The sequence below is a fragment of the Lipotes vexillifer genome, unplaced genomic scaffold (genome assembly GCF_000442215.2).
Source record: "Lipotes vexillifer unplaced genomic scaffold, Lipotes_vexillifer_v1.1 scaffold70, whole genome shotgun sequence".
Lineage (NCBI taxonomy): Eukaryota > Metazoa > Chordata > Mammalia > Artiodactyla > Lipotidae > Lipotes > Lipotes vexillifer.
This window is the reverse complement of record NW_006789896.1, coordinates 3,278,324-3,297,880: the sequence shown is the minus strand read 5'-3', so window position 1 is coordinate 3,297,880 and position 19,557 is coordinate 3,278,324. Positions and strand designations below refer to the sequence as shown.

Sequence of the window (19,557 nt, the reverse complement as noted above, 5' to 3'; positions counted from 1 at the left end):
CCTGCATCGGCAGGCGGACTCTCAACCACTGCGCCACCAGGGAAGCCCCATACACCAAGGATCTTTAAACCAGGACTCATGATAATAAAAATTTCCATCAATAAAAGACTGTTTATAAAAGGATGCAACGGGCATGAAATAGTATGGCACTGTGACAAAAAGTGTGTGAGTTTTCTATACAGAGATACGTGATGTTGTTCACATGTGAGGTAAAGTGCAAAGTGCAGAAGAGTGGGTAAAGTACGTGTGCTGGACGTCTGTCATTTACTCCAGCAATCTCAGCCACACAGTTCTGGTAACTACTCCCTCCCATGGCTCCTTCAGGCCTGCGGGTGAGAACAGCGCCCTGTCCCGGTGCTACTAGCCCAGGGTCCTGCACTACACCCTGCTGTTTTCCTCTATGTTTTCCTTAATGAAAGTCTTCAGATTACCCAATTTGAGGATGTCATGTCTTTCCTGCTGGAACACTGACCGAAAGAATACACTCTTTTGAGTAAAAAAGGGAAAAAACTTTGGAACACGTTTGTGTTTTCTTGTGAATGCATAACAAAACTGTGGAAGCTACGTGAGAAACTAATGAAGGTTGTTACCTTGTAACTACTTACAGGGCACTGGGAACTAAGCCAGTTGAGGGGAGACAATATACCTTTCTATATTGTTCCTTTTTAACTGGTGGACTTACTTGCCGCCAGTTTGTGCATTTAGTGTGTTCCTTTTACTTTGTTGTTCCTGTTTTGTGTGAAACCTTTTTTCCTCTGGAAAAAAAAATAAATATACACATTAACTACTACAAAAATTTAAAATGTTTTAAAATTAGGACTTATGCACTTAATGTCTTTAAACATTTCAACTTTCAGGACTGACAGTGAGGATTGATATTTGGATTATTTCAACATGAGCTTCCTGTTACCCAAGCTGAGTAGCAAAAAAGAAGTGGACCAGGCGATAAAAAGTACTGCAGAGAAGGTGCTGGTTCTCAGGTTCGGGAGAGACGAGGATCCTATCTGTCTGCAACTAGATGATATTGTAAGTGAATTTTTTAAGTAAATGGTTTTTATTAAAAAGCTATACATTCTCACTTCCACATCTGCAAAATGAATGAAAGGGAGCAGGCAGGGCCCGGGGATATAGCTGTTCATTTGTTAGAACACTTTCACTAAGAGCCGATCGTGTGCCTGCCCTGATGAACCCCCAAATCTGTGATTATGCTGAATCTGCCCTGGATGCCCTTCCTCAGTAGCAGCTGCCGAAGCTCAGTTTCACCAACAATTCAGTGGAAGACCAGGAACATTATTAACAAGAGTCTATGAACATTGTCTTACTCAATGCTCACAACATGGGGATAATTGCTATTACTGTTCCCAAGGGGGGCAGATGAATGCCAGGAAGGTCAGGTGACTTCCCACAGGCACAGCACCACTAAATTGCAGAGCTGGGATTTGAACTTTGTTTTCTCTGCCTGCAAATTTGCTTTTCGAGTGTGCTGCCTCCAGTGTGTGCCTGATGATAATCTCTGATTTCACAACAAATCTTCACAGTCTGATGAATAGGAAGGGGAGTATGGGACAGAGTAAGTTTATCCTTGTCTCTGTTTATTGTGGAGAGAGACTTACCCAGGACTAAGACCTCACCCACCATTTCTACTGCTGCCACCCTTAGTGTGGATACAGTGTAAAAAAACCCCACTTCTGTGGTTAAAAATGAGGGTGTGATGTGTTAATCTGGGGGGAAGGGGCCACACCATTTTACCCTCAACTACAGAGGGTGTGGAATATCACAGAGGTCAAGAGTATAGACTCTGAAGCCAAGCTGTCCAAGTTCAAATCCTAACCTTACTGCATACAGCCATGTGACCAGGGGCACATTACCTGCCCGTACCTCGGTTTCCTCGTCTGTGAAACGGTGACTGTAGCAGTGCATACCTCATAGGAATGTTGTAAGGATTAAAGGAGCCAACAAGTGTAAAGCACTTAGAACACGTAGCACATAACAAGTGCCATGTAAGTGTTTACTATTTTTATCATAATTATCATCTATGGGGAGATTGGAAGGAAGAGATGTGGGGGAATTCCATTGTCTCTAGTACATATTTGTGAGTTGTTTTGTTTTTTATTTAAGCGAGTATGGATTTTATAAATCCATAAAAAGTTTATAAAAACTTTTTACAATCAAAAATAGAAGAAAAAAAAAGAAGAAGCAGAAATATATTCACACAATTTGCCTAGGGCCCTTTCATTACTCTGCCAACAGTGATTCAGACTCTGAATGATAAGGTTACACTGTGTCTAATGTGGAACTCAAACAGGCTAGATTCTTGGCCCGGGAATTTTTTTCAAACAGAAAATTCTCTTCCAGTAAAAAGTTCACAGAAGAAACATTGCTGCCCTCAAGTTGTAACCCACATCTCTGTCTTCATTTGCAGCTTTCTAAGACCTCTTCTGACTTAAGTAAAATGGCTGCTATATATCTGGTAGACGTGGACCAAACCCCAGTTTATACACACTATTTTGACATCAGTTATATTCCATCTACCGTGTTTTTCTTCAATGGGCAGCATATGAAAGTGGATTATGGGTAAGTTATATTGACATGAAGTTATTATAGTCTTAAAAGTTTCTTTTATCCAAGCAGTTTCAGTAGCTCACCTATTTGCATGCGATGGGGGCTTTGTGAGTCTTATGCTGGTACTGTTTCCTGAGTTGATGCACTCTCTAATTTTTTTATGTGGAACTTTGGTGCTAAATGAGAGTGTTTCCAGTATGAGTGGTGAATTTTAACTTACTAAGTGTGAGAGAGAATAGTACAGTTTGTGAAGCACTTGCCATCTTTCAGTGTAGAAATACAGAACAGCTTTTTAAGAAGTTTCCCAGGAATTTTATTTAGAACAAAGTAGGTCATTTGTTCTTAACCTTTTGAAACTCATAGACTGTATCTATAAACGAAGTAATCCTTCAGCAAATTAAGACATGCTTTTGTCTTGCCAAGTTTCCTGTCTTCTTTCACTCAGAGAATTTTGAAGTCATTCTTCAACAAAGTCTGTCAAGAATAAGTAACATGAGGGACTTCCCTGGTGGTCCAGTGGTTAAAGCCTCACCTTCCAACTCAGGGGGTGCAGGTTCGATCCCTGGTCAGGGAGCTAAGATCCCACATGCCTCGAGGGCAAAAAACCAAAACATGAAACAGAAGCGATATTGTAACAATTCAGTAAAGAGATCCCACATGCCTCGAGGGCAAAAAACCAAAACATGAAACAGAAGCGATATTGTAACAAATTCAGTAAAGACTTTAAAAATGGTCCACATCAAAAAAAAAATCTTAAAAAAAAAAAGAATAAGTAACATGAAATCTTTAATGCCTTCCCCTCCATCCAGTCGGCATCCCAATATAATTAATTTTGAATGTATCCGTAATAATCCTGTCATTTCTTACTGTGGTCAAGGAGTCCACTTGTCTAGATCTGTGTGCCTGCTTTGTCATCATTTATTTGAAAGTGTATTAAATATAATCTGTTTTAAGTGTTTTATAGCTATTTATTCTCCTAGAATACAGTTGATATATGTATTAGTTTGGTGAATATTTTCAAAGGGTGATTTATGATACTATTTACCACCTTAAAATGTATACAATTTTTAACCCAGCAATTGCATTTCCAGGGATTTATCTGAAGGAAAATAGTCATGAAAGTGGCCAGAATTGGCTACATAGATGTTCATTCATCCCACCATTATTTAGAAGACAAAATACTTAGAAAGAAGCTAGATGTCTACAGAAGGATACTAGAAATTAATTTAATATGGTATGGGAGATGCATGTTTAATGACTTTGAAAGAACTATGTTATATGTTCATTGAAAAAAGCACCTTACAAGATAGTTCACATGATATGATTCCCGTGACTCTGAAAAAAAGAAATGCACACACGCACGTGCGCGCGCGCTTGAAAGGGTATATACCAAAATGTGGCCTCTGGCCTCATTTTTTTTTTCCTAAACTGCTTCTACAGTAAACATACTTGATACTTGAAAAATAAAAAAAAAAGGTAATATTGCACCTACCACTCAGAAGTATAAGTGACTAGAACTCAGAGACAACGACAAGTTAATGGACTTTGCACAGTGTCTAGTCAACAACAGCAACGACAAACTAAGCCCATGCTAACACCCAGGGAATACTACTTGATGATGAGTTGAGAAGTGATTAAATAGGTTTTGAAGCAGAAGCTTTGCACCTGGTAGGGCTTACATGCTCTCCCAGCGGCCCACAGCACTGGTTTTAGTCGTATATCAAATGGGCCCTGTAATCGCAAAGGGAAAATCAGTGTCAGGCTTTGTGTCTAAAGGCTCCCTGATCAGAAGAAAATAACAGAACTGCTATTTATTTTGTTTATCCTGAAGGTCTGACAAGTAATTATGAAAAGTTTTGAGCGAGGTTGTTTCTCTCCTATGCTATTTAGGTCTCCAGATCACACTAAGTTCGTGGGAAGTTTCAAAACCAAACAAGACTTCATAGATTTGATTGAAGTAATTTATCGAGGTGCAATGAGGGGAAAACTTATTGTTCAAAGTCCTATTGATCCCAAGAATATTCCCAAATATGACCTCCTCTATCAAGACATTTAGCACTTTCACTACTGTCAAAGTTGAAGAGACAGGCCCATCGTGAAACAGTGCCTGACTCCAGCTGTGCTGTTTTTCTGGGGTCTTTCGGAAATGTGGTCAGCATCCCGGCGGAGAAGAGGTTTGACGTGTATAGAAAATACCGGCCCCCAAGTAGAAGACCACGCTGGTGCTGTGACAGTTGGGAATGCCCAAGTGTCTACTTCCTGCAGACCCCAGAGCAGTCAAGTCAGCCGTGGTCAATTTCCCCAGTGTGGTTATTTTAATTTTTCTTTATATTATAGTTTTCTTTATTCTTTAAGATAATACAGAATCCTTCTAAACCTTGGCTAGTACAATTTGATTTAACTATGTTTATTCGATACACAAGTAAAATAGAAAGTCAATTCCCGTAAGAGCAAAAATAGTTCTTTTCTACCCTGTGTGTACACACCCACCCCTTCCATCTTCCTCGGCTCGCCACTCCTCCACTCGTGTATTTATCTCGTGCTCAACTATTATCCCAGTTCTTTTGGAATAAATCATTCTTTGCTGAGAGCAGGCAAGTTTGTTTTATCTTCGAGCCTTTCTGGCTCAGACTTTTAAAGGTATCCTGGCTTGCTCATTATCAGCTTTTCTATTATTAAATTGCCTAAGAAGTGAGAACTTGAACCTTTACCATCCAGCACCCAATTTGAGCTAAAGAATTAACTCCCCTTAGTAAGTAGGAGCTGGTCTCTCCCAGAGCTCCATCTCCTTCTGAGGAGAAAACTGTACTTCAAGGACTCAGGACTGGAAAGAGATCTCAGAATTGCTAGAAAGAAGAATCCTGTTTATAGGACTTGGCTGTGTTAACAACTTTATGAAGAATTCTCCCAGGGTCCTCTGGCACAGCCTGCCACCACTTGGGCAAGTTCCTGCTCCTCTCAAAACCTCGTGGGGCTAAGGGTACTGACTTTCTAGAATAAGAGAACAGATGCAGAGCCAGAGGGCAGTGTGCCAGGCAGCACGTGACCTGCCTGGCAGCTTTTTGCCACCTTGATGACAGAAACCCAGTTCTGTGCAGGGCAGCACTGTCACTGCAAGTCTGTCCCCCTTTGCCAGGTGCTTCCTGTCCAAGCCTTTTCTGACAAATGTGGCATAGAAGGAAGGCTGCTGGGCACCTTTGTGGCCTTCATTGATAAGGAGAGAGCCACTCCAGGAAGGAGACAACAAAACCCTTTCAGCACCACCTCCGTCTTCTCCTGGCCCCCACTTCCTGCTTTCATGATGATCGTGGTGCATGGAACTGCAGCAGCTGTCTTAGGACCACGAGGCGGCCAGCACTGGGATGAAAAGTGAACATGCTGAGAAGAATGGTGAAGAGAGCCTGGGTCCCTGATAACGATACTGAGCTACTGAGTGGACTCTAGACATGCCTCCCGTAAGACTTCTATGAAAGAATAAAATGTCTTCACTGCCTGTCACTGTTAGTTGGATTTTCTGTCCCTCATAGCCTAAGTCACAGAGCATTTGAGGTGTGGGAAGTGCTCAGATAACAGCAAAACCTCGGAACTTTCATGCGTAAGATTCTCATATCTTCTCTCCTCCTGAGGGCTTTAGGGAATGTTTCTCTGAAGTCCTGGTTTACATGTTTTTGTTCCCATCTTGGTTGCTGTCCATTCCACAAGTATTTATTAAGTACATACTGTGTGCCCCATCCTGTGCCAGATGCTACATAAAAACGAATGACTCCTGGATGGAAGAAAGGCTGCTTAGAAGAGACAGTGCCTGAGCCTTAAAGGAGAGTAGGAGGTACTCATGGAGAAAGGGGAGGGCTTTTCAGGAGAGGGCACCGGGGGCTGGAGACAGCACGCATGTTGAGAGGGCTCCACGGAGTCCCGTGTCACTAGAACCCGAGGGGGAGGCCAGGCGGGTGAGAGGTGCCGCTGGGAGGAAGGCAGAGGAGATAAGGGAATTGGGAAAATGCCAAAGGTTTTCTTTTCTGTTCCTCCTGACGGGTGGGCAGGAGCCACTTAATCAGTCAGATTGCTCTTCAAGAAAACTTAGTGCTGAAGGTACGATTAGAAGAAATAGGTGCCTCCTGAGAGGCATCATTTCATGTGTTTGTATTATTCTTCAGTTTCTAGCGATCGTCTTTTCCACACGCTCTAGAATACAGGTCTAAGTCCTTCATTGGCCTACGAGCTGTAACCTGTCGAAAATTATTGATGGATCTGGAGATTGCATGTGAGGAGAACGTCACAGGGAAGGGCAGAACGCTAGTGAGAAATAGTGACATTTTAAGCCATGAGCAGGAGAGGCCCTATTTGGGGTGACAGGACGGTATATTGGTGAAGGGCCAGCACACTGAATAAAGGCTTCTTGCTCACTTAGAACTTTTCTTCTTCAGTTAGAAGAGCTTCATGTGCTGGGTTCTAGAACCTTTTCTCTGGGAAACCCTTAATAACGAGACAGTAACCTTTGTGAAATGAAAGACTCGGATGGCTTGCGTTTGACTCCTGGTAAAGGGTAGGTTTCTTCCAAGTGGGAAAAGCAGCCCCTCCTAAGGAAGAGACTTCTAACTTGACCCGGCCCCAGAATGTTATTACTGATGGGCACCTTAGAGATCGTCTGGGTTAAGCCCCTCGTAGGAGAGACCTGGGGAACTGATGGGCAGGGAGCTTAAGGAACTTGGCAAATTTATCGTCGAGCTGTGATTTGGACCCAGCAAGTCCAGAAATCCTGCCTTTATACCATCTTACTTTGCCACCTGAAGCACTGGTGTGTTGGAGCAGAAACAACAAAGTACTGTCTGTGTTAAATCACTTGTTTTCATGCCACTTTGAGCTAGCATCTTCCTCACCAGCCTCCACTCTTTCTCCTCCTGTACTCTGAAGAAGCAAAAGGATGCGGTGAAAAGAGCTCGGGATTTGTATTTAGACAGACCTAGGTTAAAGGTTCAGCTTCACTATTTGATAGCTGTGTAACCCTAAGCAAATCATTTAACTTCTCTGAGTCTCTATTTCCTTGTCTGTAAAACAAGGATAACAGTGACCTCTCTGAGGCCTGCCATTGGATAGGCACTTATTCAGTGATCATGAGCCCTGCAGTGGGGCAGTTTGTATCACTTTAGGGATTTCCAGTTGCCCTGGGGGGTTTTCTGCCACACCCCCAGTAAACTCTAGAGCACTTGGCTGCTGCCATACTATAAATGAGAGAATTTTAAAAGGCCCAAGGCTAAAAACAGCACAGAAATGAGTCAAAGGAAGCTCTTTATTGATCGACTCAGCAATGCAGGGCTGGAACCCATCAGCTTCATGCCACGTTTTTGTCCCCTCTGCTACTGTCCAGTTTTCCCTCGGCCTTTCAGGCAAAGGCTTCCAGCCAGCCTTGCATTAGTTATCAGCTATGGTTTTCTGAACCCAGTCCAGAATGGAGGACACCTTCACATACACACCATACTCGGCAGTAGCACAGCTCTTGTCAAAGCTCAGGATCCCAGCCGCATACCAGGTGTCGTCAGCCTCATCGTGAATGGCAAAGGCGCTGCCGGCATCGCCATAGCAGGTGTCTTCCTGATACTTGGACAAGCCAGCACAGAAGGTGTGCTCGTTCAGTATCGGCTGCACCCCTACAGGGCTCTTTGGTGTCTTCTTTTCGGGTACTGTGCTGCCTTCGTAGTGCTTTACACACTTGTCTTGGTCAGCCACTGGCAGCATGATGTACTTCAGATGCTCAGTAAAAATGAAGTTGGCATTTCGCCCCCAGCCAGACACGTAACCCACACGCCCCACTTCCACGTAATCTTTTGAAGGTAGGCAGATGGGCATTACTGTCTCATCAGTGGGCACCTTCTCTCTGAGTTTGATGAGCCCAATGTCTACCTCAGAGTAGTCAGGGTGGAGAAGCACCTTCTCAATCTCCACAAGCTGCTTTCTCCCCACATAGAGTCTTAAAGTAGGAGCAATGTCTTTTGCTTTTGTTGTATTGTCATGACCCAAGAAGAGATTTTTAGCTGTGGTCAGCAGCCATTGTTCATTGATCAGCGTGGCCCCTGAGGTGAGATTATTGTGGGAGACCATCTTAGCCTGCCAGGGAAAGCTGCCTTTGGCATCCAGTGAGCCACCAATGATCCTTTGCACCTGAACCACTGGATGCTTGGGCTTTCCGCATGCTGTTGAGGAGAGTAAGAAAATTATGAGCAGAATGTGACCATCTCCCAGTCTTTGCCAGGGAAGGATAAAAGGATCGACTCTTGCTGCTGTCTGAAAGGTCACTGTTCATTTCTTCAGAGCTGGAAATGTTTGCATGCTTTGCCCTTACCTTCTGCTCCTCTTGTTCCCAGTGTTTACAGTTTAAAATGATTCTTTTTTTTTTTAATGTTTACGTCACCAAAGCAGAGTTCTATTTCCTGCTTTTCTAACTCACAGACAAGTAGCCCTGAAGTTTTCGAACTCTGGCTGCTGAACTCTATGTATATTTAAACAGTCTATCACAGCAAGATGTCCACAGCTCCCTTGAATTCATTGTAAGCACAAGGAGCTACCATGATTCATTCTCTCTGAATAAAGAGGGATGTGATATTGCATTTCATAACAGGCAGGTTAGCAGTTCCGCATCCCTAGTAGCAGAAGATGGTAGGCAAGATCCTCTTGTTCCAAGAGGGAAAAGGAGAGAGCATCAGCTCTTCCTAGTAACAACAGAGTCCTAACCCATCTCCAGCCTCTTGTATCATATTCCCACAGATTGTTTTGTTATGCCCTCGCTTGACCTGTTCTTCCTGGAGCTTGTTTTACCCTTGGCCCAGGGCTCTCTAGGTGGGCTGTATGTACACACAGAGTTTCCTGATCCTCTGTGGCCAGTGTAGACAGTGGATTCAGTCAGTGCCCCGCAGGCCAAATGAACAAATCCTTAGTGAACTTCATGGGGAAGTATTACCTGCCTGTGCACTTCTCTGCCCGGCCACCTGTAGTTCTCCCTGGTCCTTCCCCTTGGCTCTTGTGTGCCCAGAGGAAACCGCACAGGGAGGATGTGCGTCTAGGACATTTCATTCCCTGCTGGTGCACCAGCCCCTCAATACCCACTTTTCCGTCTGCTTCCCAGGACCCGTGATTTCCTACCTGCTTCACACTCAGGGAGTTGCTCTCCAAGGTCCTTATTTATCCACTGCTTCTCCCTGTTTAAGGTGTACACTCCTGAAACAAAAAGGAAAAAAATGAGGCAAAAGGGAAATTGTATCTGGACCTAGCGTGGGGAGAGAAGGTATTTAAAGAGCAGAATCAGAGAGGCAGGAAGGGGGAGGGCAGGGGAAGAGGAGGAAGCGGGGGAGCGCTGTGCTAGAAGCCAAGTGCGGGGGCCACAGTGCAGCCCAGCAGGGCAGAACAGTGGTCATGGGGACCGTGGCGATCATGGTGATAGTGGCAAGGCGGTACAGGGTCGGAATCGGGGTTCAAATCCTGACTTTCCCTCTTACAAGCTACCTGAACTTGGGCAAATTACTCAACCTTTCTGTGCCTCAGTTTCAGCAGCAGCAAAGTGAGAGTAATAACAGTATCTCTTGGGAATCCCCTGGCGGTCCAGTGGTCAGGACTCCGCACTTCCAATGCAGGGAGCACGGGTTCGATCGCTGGTCGGGGAACTAAGATCCCACAAGCAGTGCAGGGCGGCCAAAATAAATAATAGTATCTCTGCGGAGGGGTGTTGTGAGGACCTAGTGAGCAAGTCCGTGTGAAGCACTTAGAACAGTTCCAGGAGTGCAGTGCTCACTAGGTAAGGGCTCCCAGTCATCACCGTCACCGTCATTTTGTCCACGTAGATGTCACTCTGAGAGGGTAGGCTACATGGTGTCACCTCCCTCCCTTTAACAAAGGAGAAAACTTGAAGCTGAGAAAAGTTAATTTGCCCAAAAGGCCACAGCTACTGATGACAAAACCCTTGTTAGAATCTAAATCTCCTGGCTCCAGAGAACACGTGCACTTTCTGGACAGTCACCCTGGCTCCACTCCTTGTGGAAGTGGTGGGACAGAGGAGGGCCCGGAGACATTCGTCCTGGCCTTACCATCTCCAGTGCGTAGTTTGTAGTGGGTTTTACACCGATAGCGAACCAAGTGTTCCAGGTAGCCATTGGCAATCTCGGGGGGCTTTAAGCAGCTGTCATCTGCAAAGAAAAACAGGAAGAGAAGGTTCGTAGTCAGAAGCTGCCCCTAGAGACCCAAAAAGTCAGAGGAGAAGAAGCTGCTTTGCACATCAACCTCCCTCCACCCCAAATGGAAGCCCTGGGGAGGGCAATCTCCCCTTATTTCTGGCTGGCTCCCCAATTTTCTTCATGATACTGAAAGACCAGAGATTAAGGTGAGAAGGAGCAATTGGATCTTCCCCAGGAGAGGGTGCAGGTCTGATGGGGCGAAAGTGGATGCAGCAGTGCTGGGAGGTACAGCTCTTGTCCAAACACAGAGTCCTACCTGTGGCAGTTGTGGTCTCCTTGCTGATTTCCACCGCAAAAAGCTGCCCGCAGAGCAGGAGGGCAACAGCAGCTTGCAGGGCACTGCAGAGAAGACAGAAAGCGTGCAGCTCGTCTCCCCACTTCACCACACACACACACACACTCTCTCTCTCTCTCTCTCTCTCTCTCTCTCTCTCTCTCTCTCTCCCTTCCCCATTAGGCGGCCAGAAAAAATAGATACGGAAGTGCTAGGACCTAGAAGCCCTTCACCCACCCACATGCATAGTTTAGCAGCTTCCCAGTCACCCAGGTTCCAGCATGTTCTGTGCGCTGGGAATTCTACAGAAGCTTCAGAGAAGAACAACCAAGATAGGAAGGCACATGGGGATTGGGCCTCAGTTTCTGGCAGCATTCAGGAAACATTAAATTGTTAATATATGAGCTCTCCAGCAAAGAGAAATCTCACTTGGGCACCCTAAGGTGCTGGGCTACAAGGATACTGCTAATGAAATGTGGATAACTGGAAAATGGGGAAGTGGGAATTTATTATGCTCTCTACTTTTTGAAATTTTCCATAATAAGAGGTTTTTTTAAATATATAATTTAAAACACTGATATAGCTTTTTCTATTATTTTATAATTTGACTTCAGGAAATGGTATAGCAAACCCCAGGATTCCAGGTTACCTGGAAGATAACTGGCTCCCTGAAAGGTCGACTGCGCACATGGGCATCAATGCACAGGCTATACTCACCAGTTAACCATCTCCCTGAAAAATGTCAGCTACTCAAATATTGCTTGGTTAAGTTTCTAGTCTCGTTATTTCAACATTTCAAAAAAATTTTTTTATTTTTTTAAAATCTGAGTGCCTGAATTGTGTCACTCAAATGTGTCACTATTGATCTTTCTTATTATACATTTTTAAAAAGAAAAAAAAAATCTGCTAATAGGCATATTCAAAATGCCAGGGGGAATTCCCTGGCGGTCCAGTGGTTAGGACTCAGCACTCTCATTACCAAGGGCCCAGGTTCAATCCCTGGTTGGGGGACTAAGATCCCACAAGCTGTGTGGCATGGCCCAAAAAAGAAAAAAAATGCCAGGAGGCCTACCACAGGAGCTGCTGGCATCCCCCGTGAAAATTTCATAACCTTGAGGAAAAAACTATTCCTTAGGGGCTTCCCTGGTGGCGCAGTGGTTGAGAATCTGCCTGCTGATGCAGGGGACACAGGTTCGAGCCCTGTCTGGGAAGATCCCACATGCCGCGGAGCAACTAGGCCCGTGAGCCACAACTACTGAGCCTGCGCATCTGGAGCCTGTGCTCCACAACAAGAGAGGCCGCAATGGTGAGAGGCCCGCGCACCGCGATGAAGAGTGGCTCCCGCTTGCCGCAACTGGAGAAGGCCCTCGCACAGAAACGAAGACCCAACACAGCCAAAAATAAATAAATAGATAGATAAATAAATAAATAAATAAAAATTAATATCTGCTTATAAAAAAAATTGTTTAAAAAAAAGCTATTCCTTAGAGAAAGTCACGTCTCATGGGAAAGACAGCACCATCTGAAAGCATTACCCTTTATGGACACGGAAAAGCAGAGGATTTAACACAGAAAACACGTTATTCACTATAATTTAGCCCATGTGCCTTATTCCTTTGTTATATTTTTGCATCTCTCCTGTAGGCCTCTCCTGTACCTGGGCTGTCATGTAGATAAAAGATATATACAAAGAAGGATGAAATAATCCAGAGGAAAGGGGGGACAGGGCTGAACTGTGGACTCACCTCATCTTTGGTATGTCTGCCTCTGAAACAGCAGTGCTGTGGGGCACCTTCTGATGCTTTTATGCCTCCAGTATCTCACTCCACCCCCTTCTCGATTTCATAATCCCTGTGTCTGCACACTTTGGCCTTGCTAAGGTCACTTGTATTTTCCAGTAACAAAGCCATAAACAACATCTCTGTTAAGAGTCGAGCTCTTGCTTCACGCTTCAGTTTCCCCTGGTGTTTTTCATGCTTGAGCCAAAGAAACCTGGCCCCATCATGACCCCATGTGCTGCCAAAGTGTTTCCCAAAATCAGCCACTGTGCAGGACTGGGGGAGAAACCGTCAATCTGTGTCTCTTTGTTTTGGATGATTTTCAGCACTGAACAGTGCCTTTCTGGGGTTATTTCAGATCCCTTAGAGACACTCCTGCAACCTGGCTGAGATAGGGCTCTAAAGTAAGCATGTCCTTTTCAGAATCTTTTTCCCCACTCTGTGTTGCCATCTCCTTATTGCTGCAAAGCTCTCCAACCTGAAATCAGTAAAACGTATTTATTGTGTCTTCTCTGATCTCTTTTTCCAAGAAATCACACAAAATTGTTAAAGCTATAGTGTAGACGCAAACTATACTCAATGGCAGTGGTTATCGTGGTTTTATAGTCCAGTAATCAATCCAAATAGGCAGGCGAGAAAAGTAGATGTGCTTTAGTCAGATGCCTGCAGCTGTGTATCCCAAGTACTGTTCAACTGAAATTTAATATCAAGTCATTTATAAAAAGCCAGTGGTTCTTTAATTAGAGTGTGCAGAAGAACCCCTTTGGGATACTTAAGGTGGCACTGATGTAATAGAATAACTGGAAACAGCACAAATGTCTATCAGTAGGAGAATGGCTAAATAACGTTGGTATATTTGTATAACAGGACATTATACAGCCATGAAAATGAATGAACTATGAAAGAACATGGAGAGCGTTACAAACATAATTTTTAAAGAGAACTTCAAGTTTCAGGAGATTATATTAAGAATGATACCACTTCTATAGAGCTCAAAATCAGGCAAACTCAGTAATGGATTCTAAGATATGACACCAAAATCACAAGCAACAAAAGGAAAAATGGATAAATTGAGCTTCATCAAAATTAAAAACTTCTGTGCATCAAAGGATAATATCAAGAAAGTAAAAAGGTAATCTGTGAATAGGAGAAAATATTTACAAATCACATATCTGATAAGCATTTAATATCCAGAATATATAAAGAATTCTTACAGCAACAAAATAAAAAACAAACAAACAATTAAACTTGGGCAAATGACGTGAATAAACATTTTTCCAAAGAAGATATGCAAAAATGGTTAACAAGTACATGAAAAGATGATCAACATTGCTGGAAAATGTCATTAGGGAAATGCAAGTCAAAACCGCAAGACATCACCTTACACCTACAAGTATGACTACAATCACAAGAAAAATATATATAGTAAGTCTTGGCAAGGATGTGGAGAAATTGGAACTCCATACATTGCCGGTGGGAATGTAAAATGGAGTAGTATCTGCAAAACAGTATGATGGTTCCTCAAAAAGCTAAACTAGAATTGCCAACCCAGCAATTCCGCTTCTAGGTATTTAATCCAAAATAATTGAAAAGGGACTCAAACAGATTCTTTTCTTTTTTTAATATATTTATTTATTTATTTTTGGCTGCGTTGGGTCTTCGTTGCTGCGCGTGCGGGCTTTCTCTAGTTGTGGCGAGCGGGGGCTACTCTTCGTTGTGGTGCATGGGCTTCTCATTGCAGTGGCTTCTCTTGTTGCAGAACGTGGGCTCAGCAGTTGTGGCGCACAGGCTTAGTTGCTCCACAGCATGTGGGATCTTCCTGGACCAGGGCTCAAACCCGTGTTCCCTGCGTTGGCAGGTGGATTCTTAACCACTGTGCCCCCAGGGAAGTCCTCAAACAGATTCTTGTACACCAGTGTTCATTGCAGCATTATTCACAATATCCAAAGGTAGAAACAACCCAAATGTCCTTCAACAGATAAGTGGCTAAAAATACATACAGTGGAATATTATTCACCTATAAGAAGTTCTGATACATGCTGCAACATGAAACTTTGAAAACATTGTGCTAAGTGAAAGAAACCCGAAACAGACAAATATTATGTGGTTCCACTTGTATGAAATGTCTAGACAGAAAGTAGAATAGAGGCTCCCTGGGGCCGGGGGAAGGGAGGAAAGGGGAGTTATTGCTTAATGGGTACAGAGTTTCTGCTTGGAATGATGAAAAAGTTTTGCAAACAGTGGTGATGGTTGCACAATATTGCAAATATAATTAATGACACTGAGCTGTATACTTTAAAATTGTTAAAATCAGAAATGTCATGTTATATATATTTTATCACAAAAAATTTCAAAAAAAATAAACTTCTTTTTCTTAGCCAAAGAAAACTTTTTAAAAACAAGCAAGACTGAACAATATAATGTATAGGCATAGATGCCAAGAAGACAAAAACTTTATTTAAAAAAATTTTAATAGAACGGAAAACACAAAATGTAAAATGTTACCTCACATAGAGAGGCAGAAGGAAGGCATAAGAGAGAAGCACATAGGTAAATATAGGTAAATATAAACATAAATAAATTATTGTTAATGACCCAACTTTTGGGCTGGGTAATAGGTTCATGAAAGTACACTTTATTGTGCTTTATTTTTAAAAAGACATCACACATAATATTTATAGGTATCAAATAACATTTAAAAATATGAAGGAGGGGGAAATCACGTGATAGACTTATTAAGAAGCAAAGCCCAGGCCCCTCCTTCCAGAGATTTTGATTCGATAGGTCTGTCAGGGTCTACAAATTTGCGTTTTAAATGACCATAACTTCTTAGCGCGCAGTATGCACGCTACTGCGCGACGGTGCAGCTCCATGGTCCTATGAAATGGAGGGGGAGGCGTTCTCTTTGGGCTGCAGCTACCCCTCCTAAGGGATCTAAAATGAAACATTTCTGGGGACATCTCTGGTGGCGCGGTGGTTAAGACTCCGCATTCCCAATGCAGGGGGCCAGGGTTCAATCCCTGATCAGGGAACTAGATCCCACATGCATGCTGCAACTAAGAGTTCGCATGCCACAACTAAGGAGCCTGCAAGCCGCAACTAAGACCCAGTGCAACTAAATAAATAAAAACTTAAAAATGAAATGAAACATAATGAATACATTTTATAGGGAGAACAGAAAGCAGAAAAGTTTAAAAGATCAGTAAGTCAGGACAGCAATTAGTGGAGGAGCTCAAAGGACAAAGTTTTGACTTTGGAAGAAAAAACTATTTTTAAAAGTTTGTTCTGCCAATATGGAAGTCTTGAAATTTTGTAAGCTACAGAAAAATAAAAATAAGAAAAAGTCCTCGCATTATTTCACCACCCCAAGACCCAAGACAGCCAGTAACTAACCACTATTAACACTTTAGTGTCACTTCCTTCCAGGCTTTTCTCTGTACACATTTTAACATAGTTTTGATAATTCTTTATACAGAATTTTTGCATGGTCTGCCTTTTTCACCCAATGTTACAGGCATTTTCCATCTTGCAGCAAATCTCTTTGAACCATTTTTAATGCCATATTATATTTCTAACTTAAATATCCCCTCACTGTTGCAAATTTAAGGTGATTCTAATTTGTCTTTTATAAATATCTTATATAAACACAGGGAAGTGAGGTAGGAGGCCAGGCTCACTTTATTCCATATGAATATACAATTGATTCCGGCATCATTTACTAAAAATCTTAAGTGTTCAGCTTGATGAATCTTTATATAACTCCTGTGTAATCAACACTCAAATCAAGATTTAGAATATTTCCAGCCCCCAAGAAGCCTACTTTGGGTTTCTTCCAGTCAACGCCCAACCCCCCAAAAGTAACCATTGTTCTGACTTCGCTATCTTGATAGAATAAGTTTGCCTGTTCTTGAACTTCATATAAATAAAATCAAATAGTAGTCATTCTTTGTTTCTGGCTTCTTTTGCCCATCATTATGTCTGTGAGAATCATCCATGTTGTCATATTAGTTTACTTCTTTTTTTTTTCTTTCATTGCTGAGAAGTATTCCACTGTATGAATAAACCACAATTGATTTATCCATTCTCCTGTTTATGGATGTTTGAACTTATTCCAGTTCAGAGGTATTATAAATAAAGCTGTTTGGAACATTCTTGCATGTCTTTTGGTGGATGCATGCACTCATTTCTCTTGGATAAATACTTTGTTGTGTCAACGGTAGGCATATATCTAGCTTTCATAGATACTACCAAATGGTTCTCCAATATACACTCCCAGCAGCAATGTGGCAAAGTTCCAGTTGATCCTTATCCTCGCCAATGCATTATAATTTTAGCCATTCTGGTGCATATGCAGCAAGATATAATAATGACTTTAATTTGCATTTCCCAGACATCAAATGATATGTAGAACACTTTTTATATCCTGTTGGTCCATTTAGATATTCTCTCCATGAAATGTCTTTTCCTTGTTGATTTGTTAGGAGCTGGGTTTGTTTGTTTTTTTTTAAGATATTTTGAACACTAATCTTTTGTTAAGTAAATGTATTGTCAACATCTTGCATTCAAAGGCTTGTCTTTCACTCTCTCAATCGTGTATTTTGATGAACAGAAGTACAGTATTTTTTAAAATTTATTTATTTTGTTTATTTTTTAGTTTTGGCTGTGTTGGGTCTTCGTTGCTGCGCATGGGCTTTCTCTAGTTGCAGCGAGCGGGGGCTACTCTTCGTTGCGGTGCGCGGGCTTCTCATTGCTGTTGCTTCACTTGTTGTGGAGCACAGGCTCTAGGCTCGCAGGCTTCAGTAGTTGTGGTGCACGGGCCTAGTTGCTCCACGGCATGTGGGATCTTCCTGGACCAGGGCTCGAACCCGTGTCCCCTGCATTGACAGGCTGATTCTTAACCACTGCACCAGCAGGGAAGCCCTGAATTACAATAGTTCTGAATTTTAATATCCTAATTTATCAGCTTTTTAAATTTTATGGTTAGTGTTTTTTGTCCTGATTAAGAAATCTTTGCCTATAAGATTATGACAACATTCTCTTAAATTTTATTCTAGAACTCTATCTTCACATTTAGGTCTATGATCCATATGGAATTAATGTTCATGTATGATGTGAGATAAAAGTTCAGGTTCATTTTTTTCCATATAGATAAGCAATTGCTCCAGTATCATGTGCTGTAATGATCATCCTTTGCTCCTAATTTGCAGCGGTATCTTTGTCAGAAGTTAGATGACCATATATGTGTTGGTCTCTTTCTGTATTCTTTATTCTGTTCCATGAGTCTATTTGTTTAATCTTAGGCCAATGCCACAGTCTCAATAAGGAATAGTTAATAGTAAATCTTGCTATCTGGCATTTCAGGTGTTCCAAATATATTCTTCTTCCTCAAGATTGGTCTGACTGACTACTCTATGTCCTTTGCATTTCATCCTCATATAAATTTTATTTTTTAATTAATTTTATTGGAGTATAGTTGATTTACGATGTTGTGTTATTTTCTGCTGTACAGCAAAGTGAATCAGTTATACATATACATATATCCACTCTCTTTTAGATTCTTTTCCCATATAGGCCCTTACAGAGTATTGGGTAGAGTTCCCTGTGCTATGCAGTAGGTCCTTATTAGTTATCTATTTTATATATAGTAGTGTGTATATTTCAGTCCCAATCTCCTAATTCATCCCTCTCCCTGCTTACCCCCTGGTAACCATAAGTTTTTTTTATACATCTGTAACTCTATTTTTGTCTTGTAAGTAAGTTCATTTGTACCCTTTTTTTTAGATTCCACATATAAGCAATATCATACGATATTTGTCTTTCTCTGTCTGGCTTATTTCACTCAGTATGACAATCTCTAGGTCCATCCATGTTGCTGCAAATGGCATTATTTCATTTTTTATGACCGAGTAATTTTCCATTGTGTGTGTGTGTGTGTGTGTGTGTGTGTGTGTGTATGTCTATATATATATGTCTCTCTCTCCCTCTCTCTCTCCCTCTCTCTCTCTCTCTTTCTCTCTCTCTCTCTGTATATATATTTATATATACCACATCTTCTTTATCCATTCCTCTGTTGATGGACATTTAGGTTGCTTCCATGTCCTGGCTGTTGTAAATAGTGCTGCAATAAACATTGGGGTGCATGTATCTTTTTGAATTATGGTTTTCTCTGGATATATGCCCAGGAGTGAGATTGCTGGATCATATGGTAGCTCTGTTTTCAGTTTTGTAAGGAACCTCTATACTGTACCAACTTACATTCCCACCAACAGTGTAGAAGGGTTCCTCTTTCTCCGCACCCTCTCCAGCATTTATTGTTTATAGATATTTTGATGATGGCCATTCTGACTGGTGTGAGGTGACACCTCATTGTAGTTGTGATTTGCATTTCTCTAATAATTAGTCCTGTTGAACATCTTTTCATGTGCCTCTTGACCATCTGTATGTCTTCTTTGGAGAAATTTCTATTTAGATCTTCTGTCCATTTATTGATTGGGTTGTTTGTTTTGTTTTGTTTTGTTTTTTTGATATTGAGCTGCATGAGCTGTTTGTATATTTTAGAGATTAATCCCTTGTCGGTCTCTTTGTTTGCAAATATTTTCTCCCATTCTGTGGATTGTCTTTTCATTGTGTTTATGGTTTCCTTTGCTGTGCAAAAGTTTTAAGTTTAATTAGATCCCATTTGTTTATTTTTGTTTTTATTTTCACTACTCTAGGAGGTGGATCA

The 19,557-nt window shown here is 42.0% G+C and overlaps 2 protein-coding genes across 2 annotated transcripts; one reads left to right on the top strand and one right to left on the bottom strand.

The window, feature by feature from the left end:
- The first annotated feature begins 894 nt into the window (after nucleotides 1–894).
- Nucleotides 895–4,618, top strand: TXNL4B (thioredoxin like 4B). The gene is made up of 3 exons (XM_007462990.1): nucleotides 895–1,026; nucleotides 2,423–2,574; nucleotides 4,453–4,618. Exons 1-3 carry the CDS (start codon nucleotides 895–897, stop codon nucleotides 4,616–4,618), a joined length of 450 nt encoding a protein of 149 aa, XP_007463052.1.
- Nucleotides 4,619–7,952: 3,334 nt separating this feature from the next.
- On the bottom strand, nucleotides 7,953–10,734 carry HPR (haptoglobin-related protein). The gene is made up of 3 exons (XM_007462991.1): nucleotides 10,635–10,734; nucleotides 9,697–9,771; nucleotides 7,953–8,750 (listed from the first exon to the last, which is right to left on the bottom strand). Exon 3 carries the CDS (start codon nucleotides 8,656–8,658, stop codon nucleotides 7,972–7,974), a length of 687 nt encoding a protein of 228 aa, XP_007463053.1. The 5' UTR covers nucleotides 8,659–8,750; nucleotides 9,697–9,771; nucleotides 10,635–10,734; the 3' UTR covers nucleotides 7,953–7,971.
- Nucleotides 10,735–19,557: the final 8,823 nt, after the last annotated feature.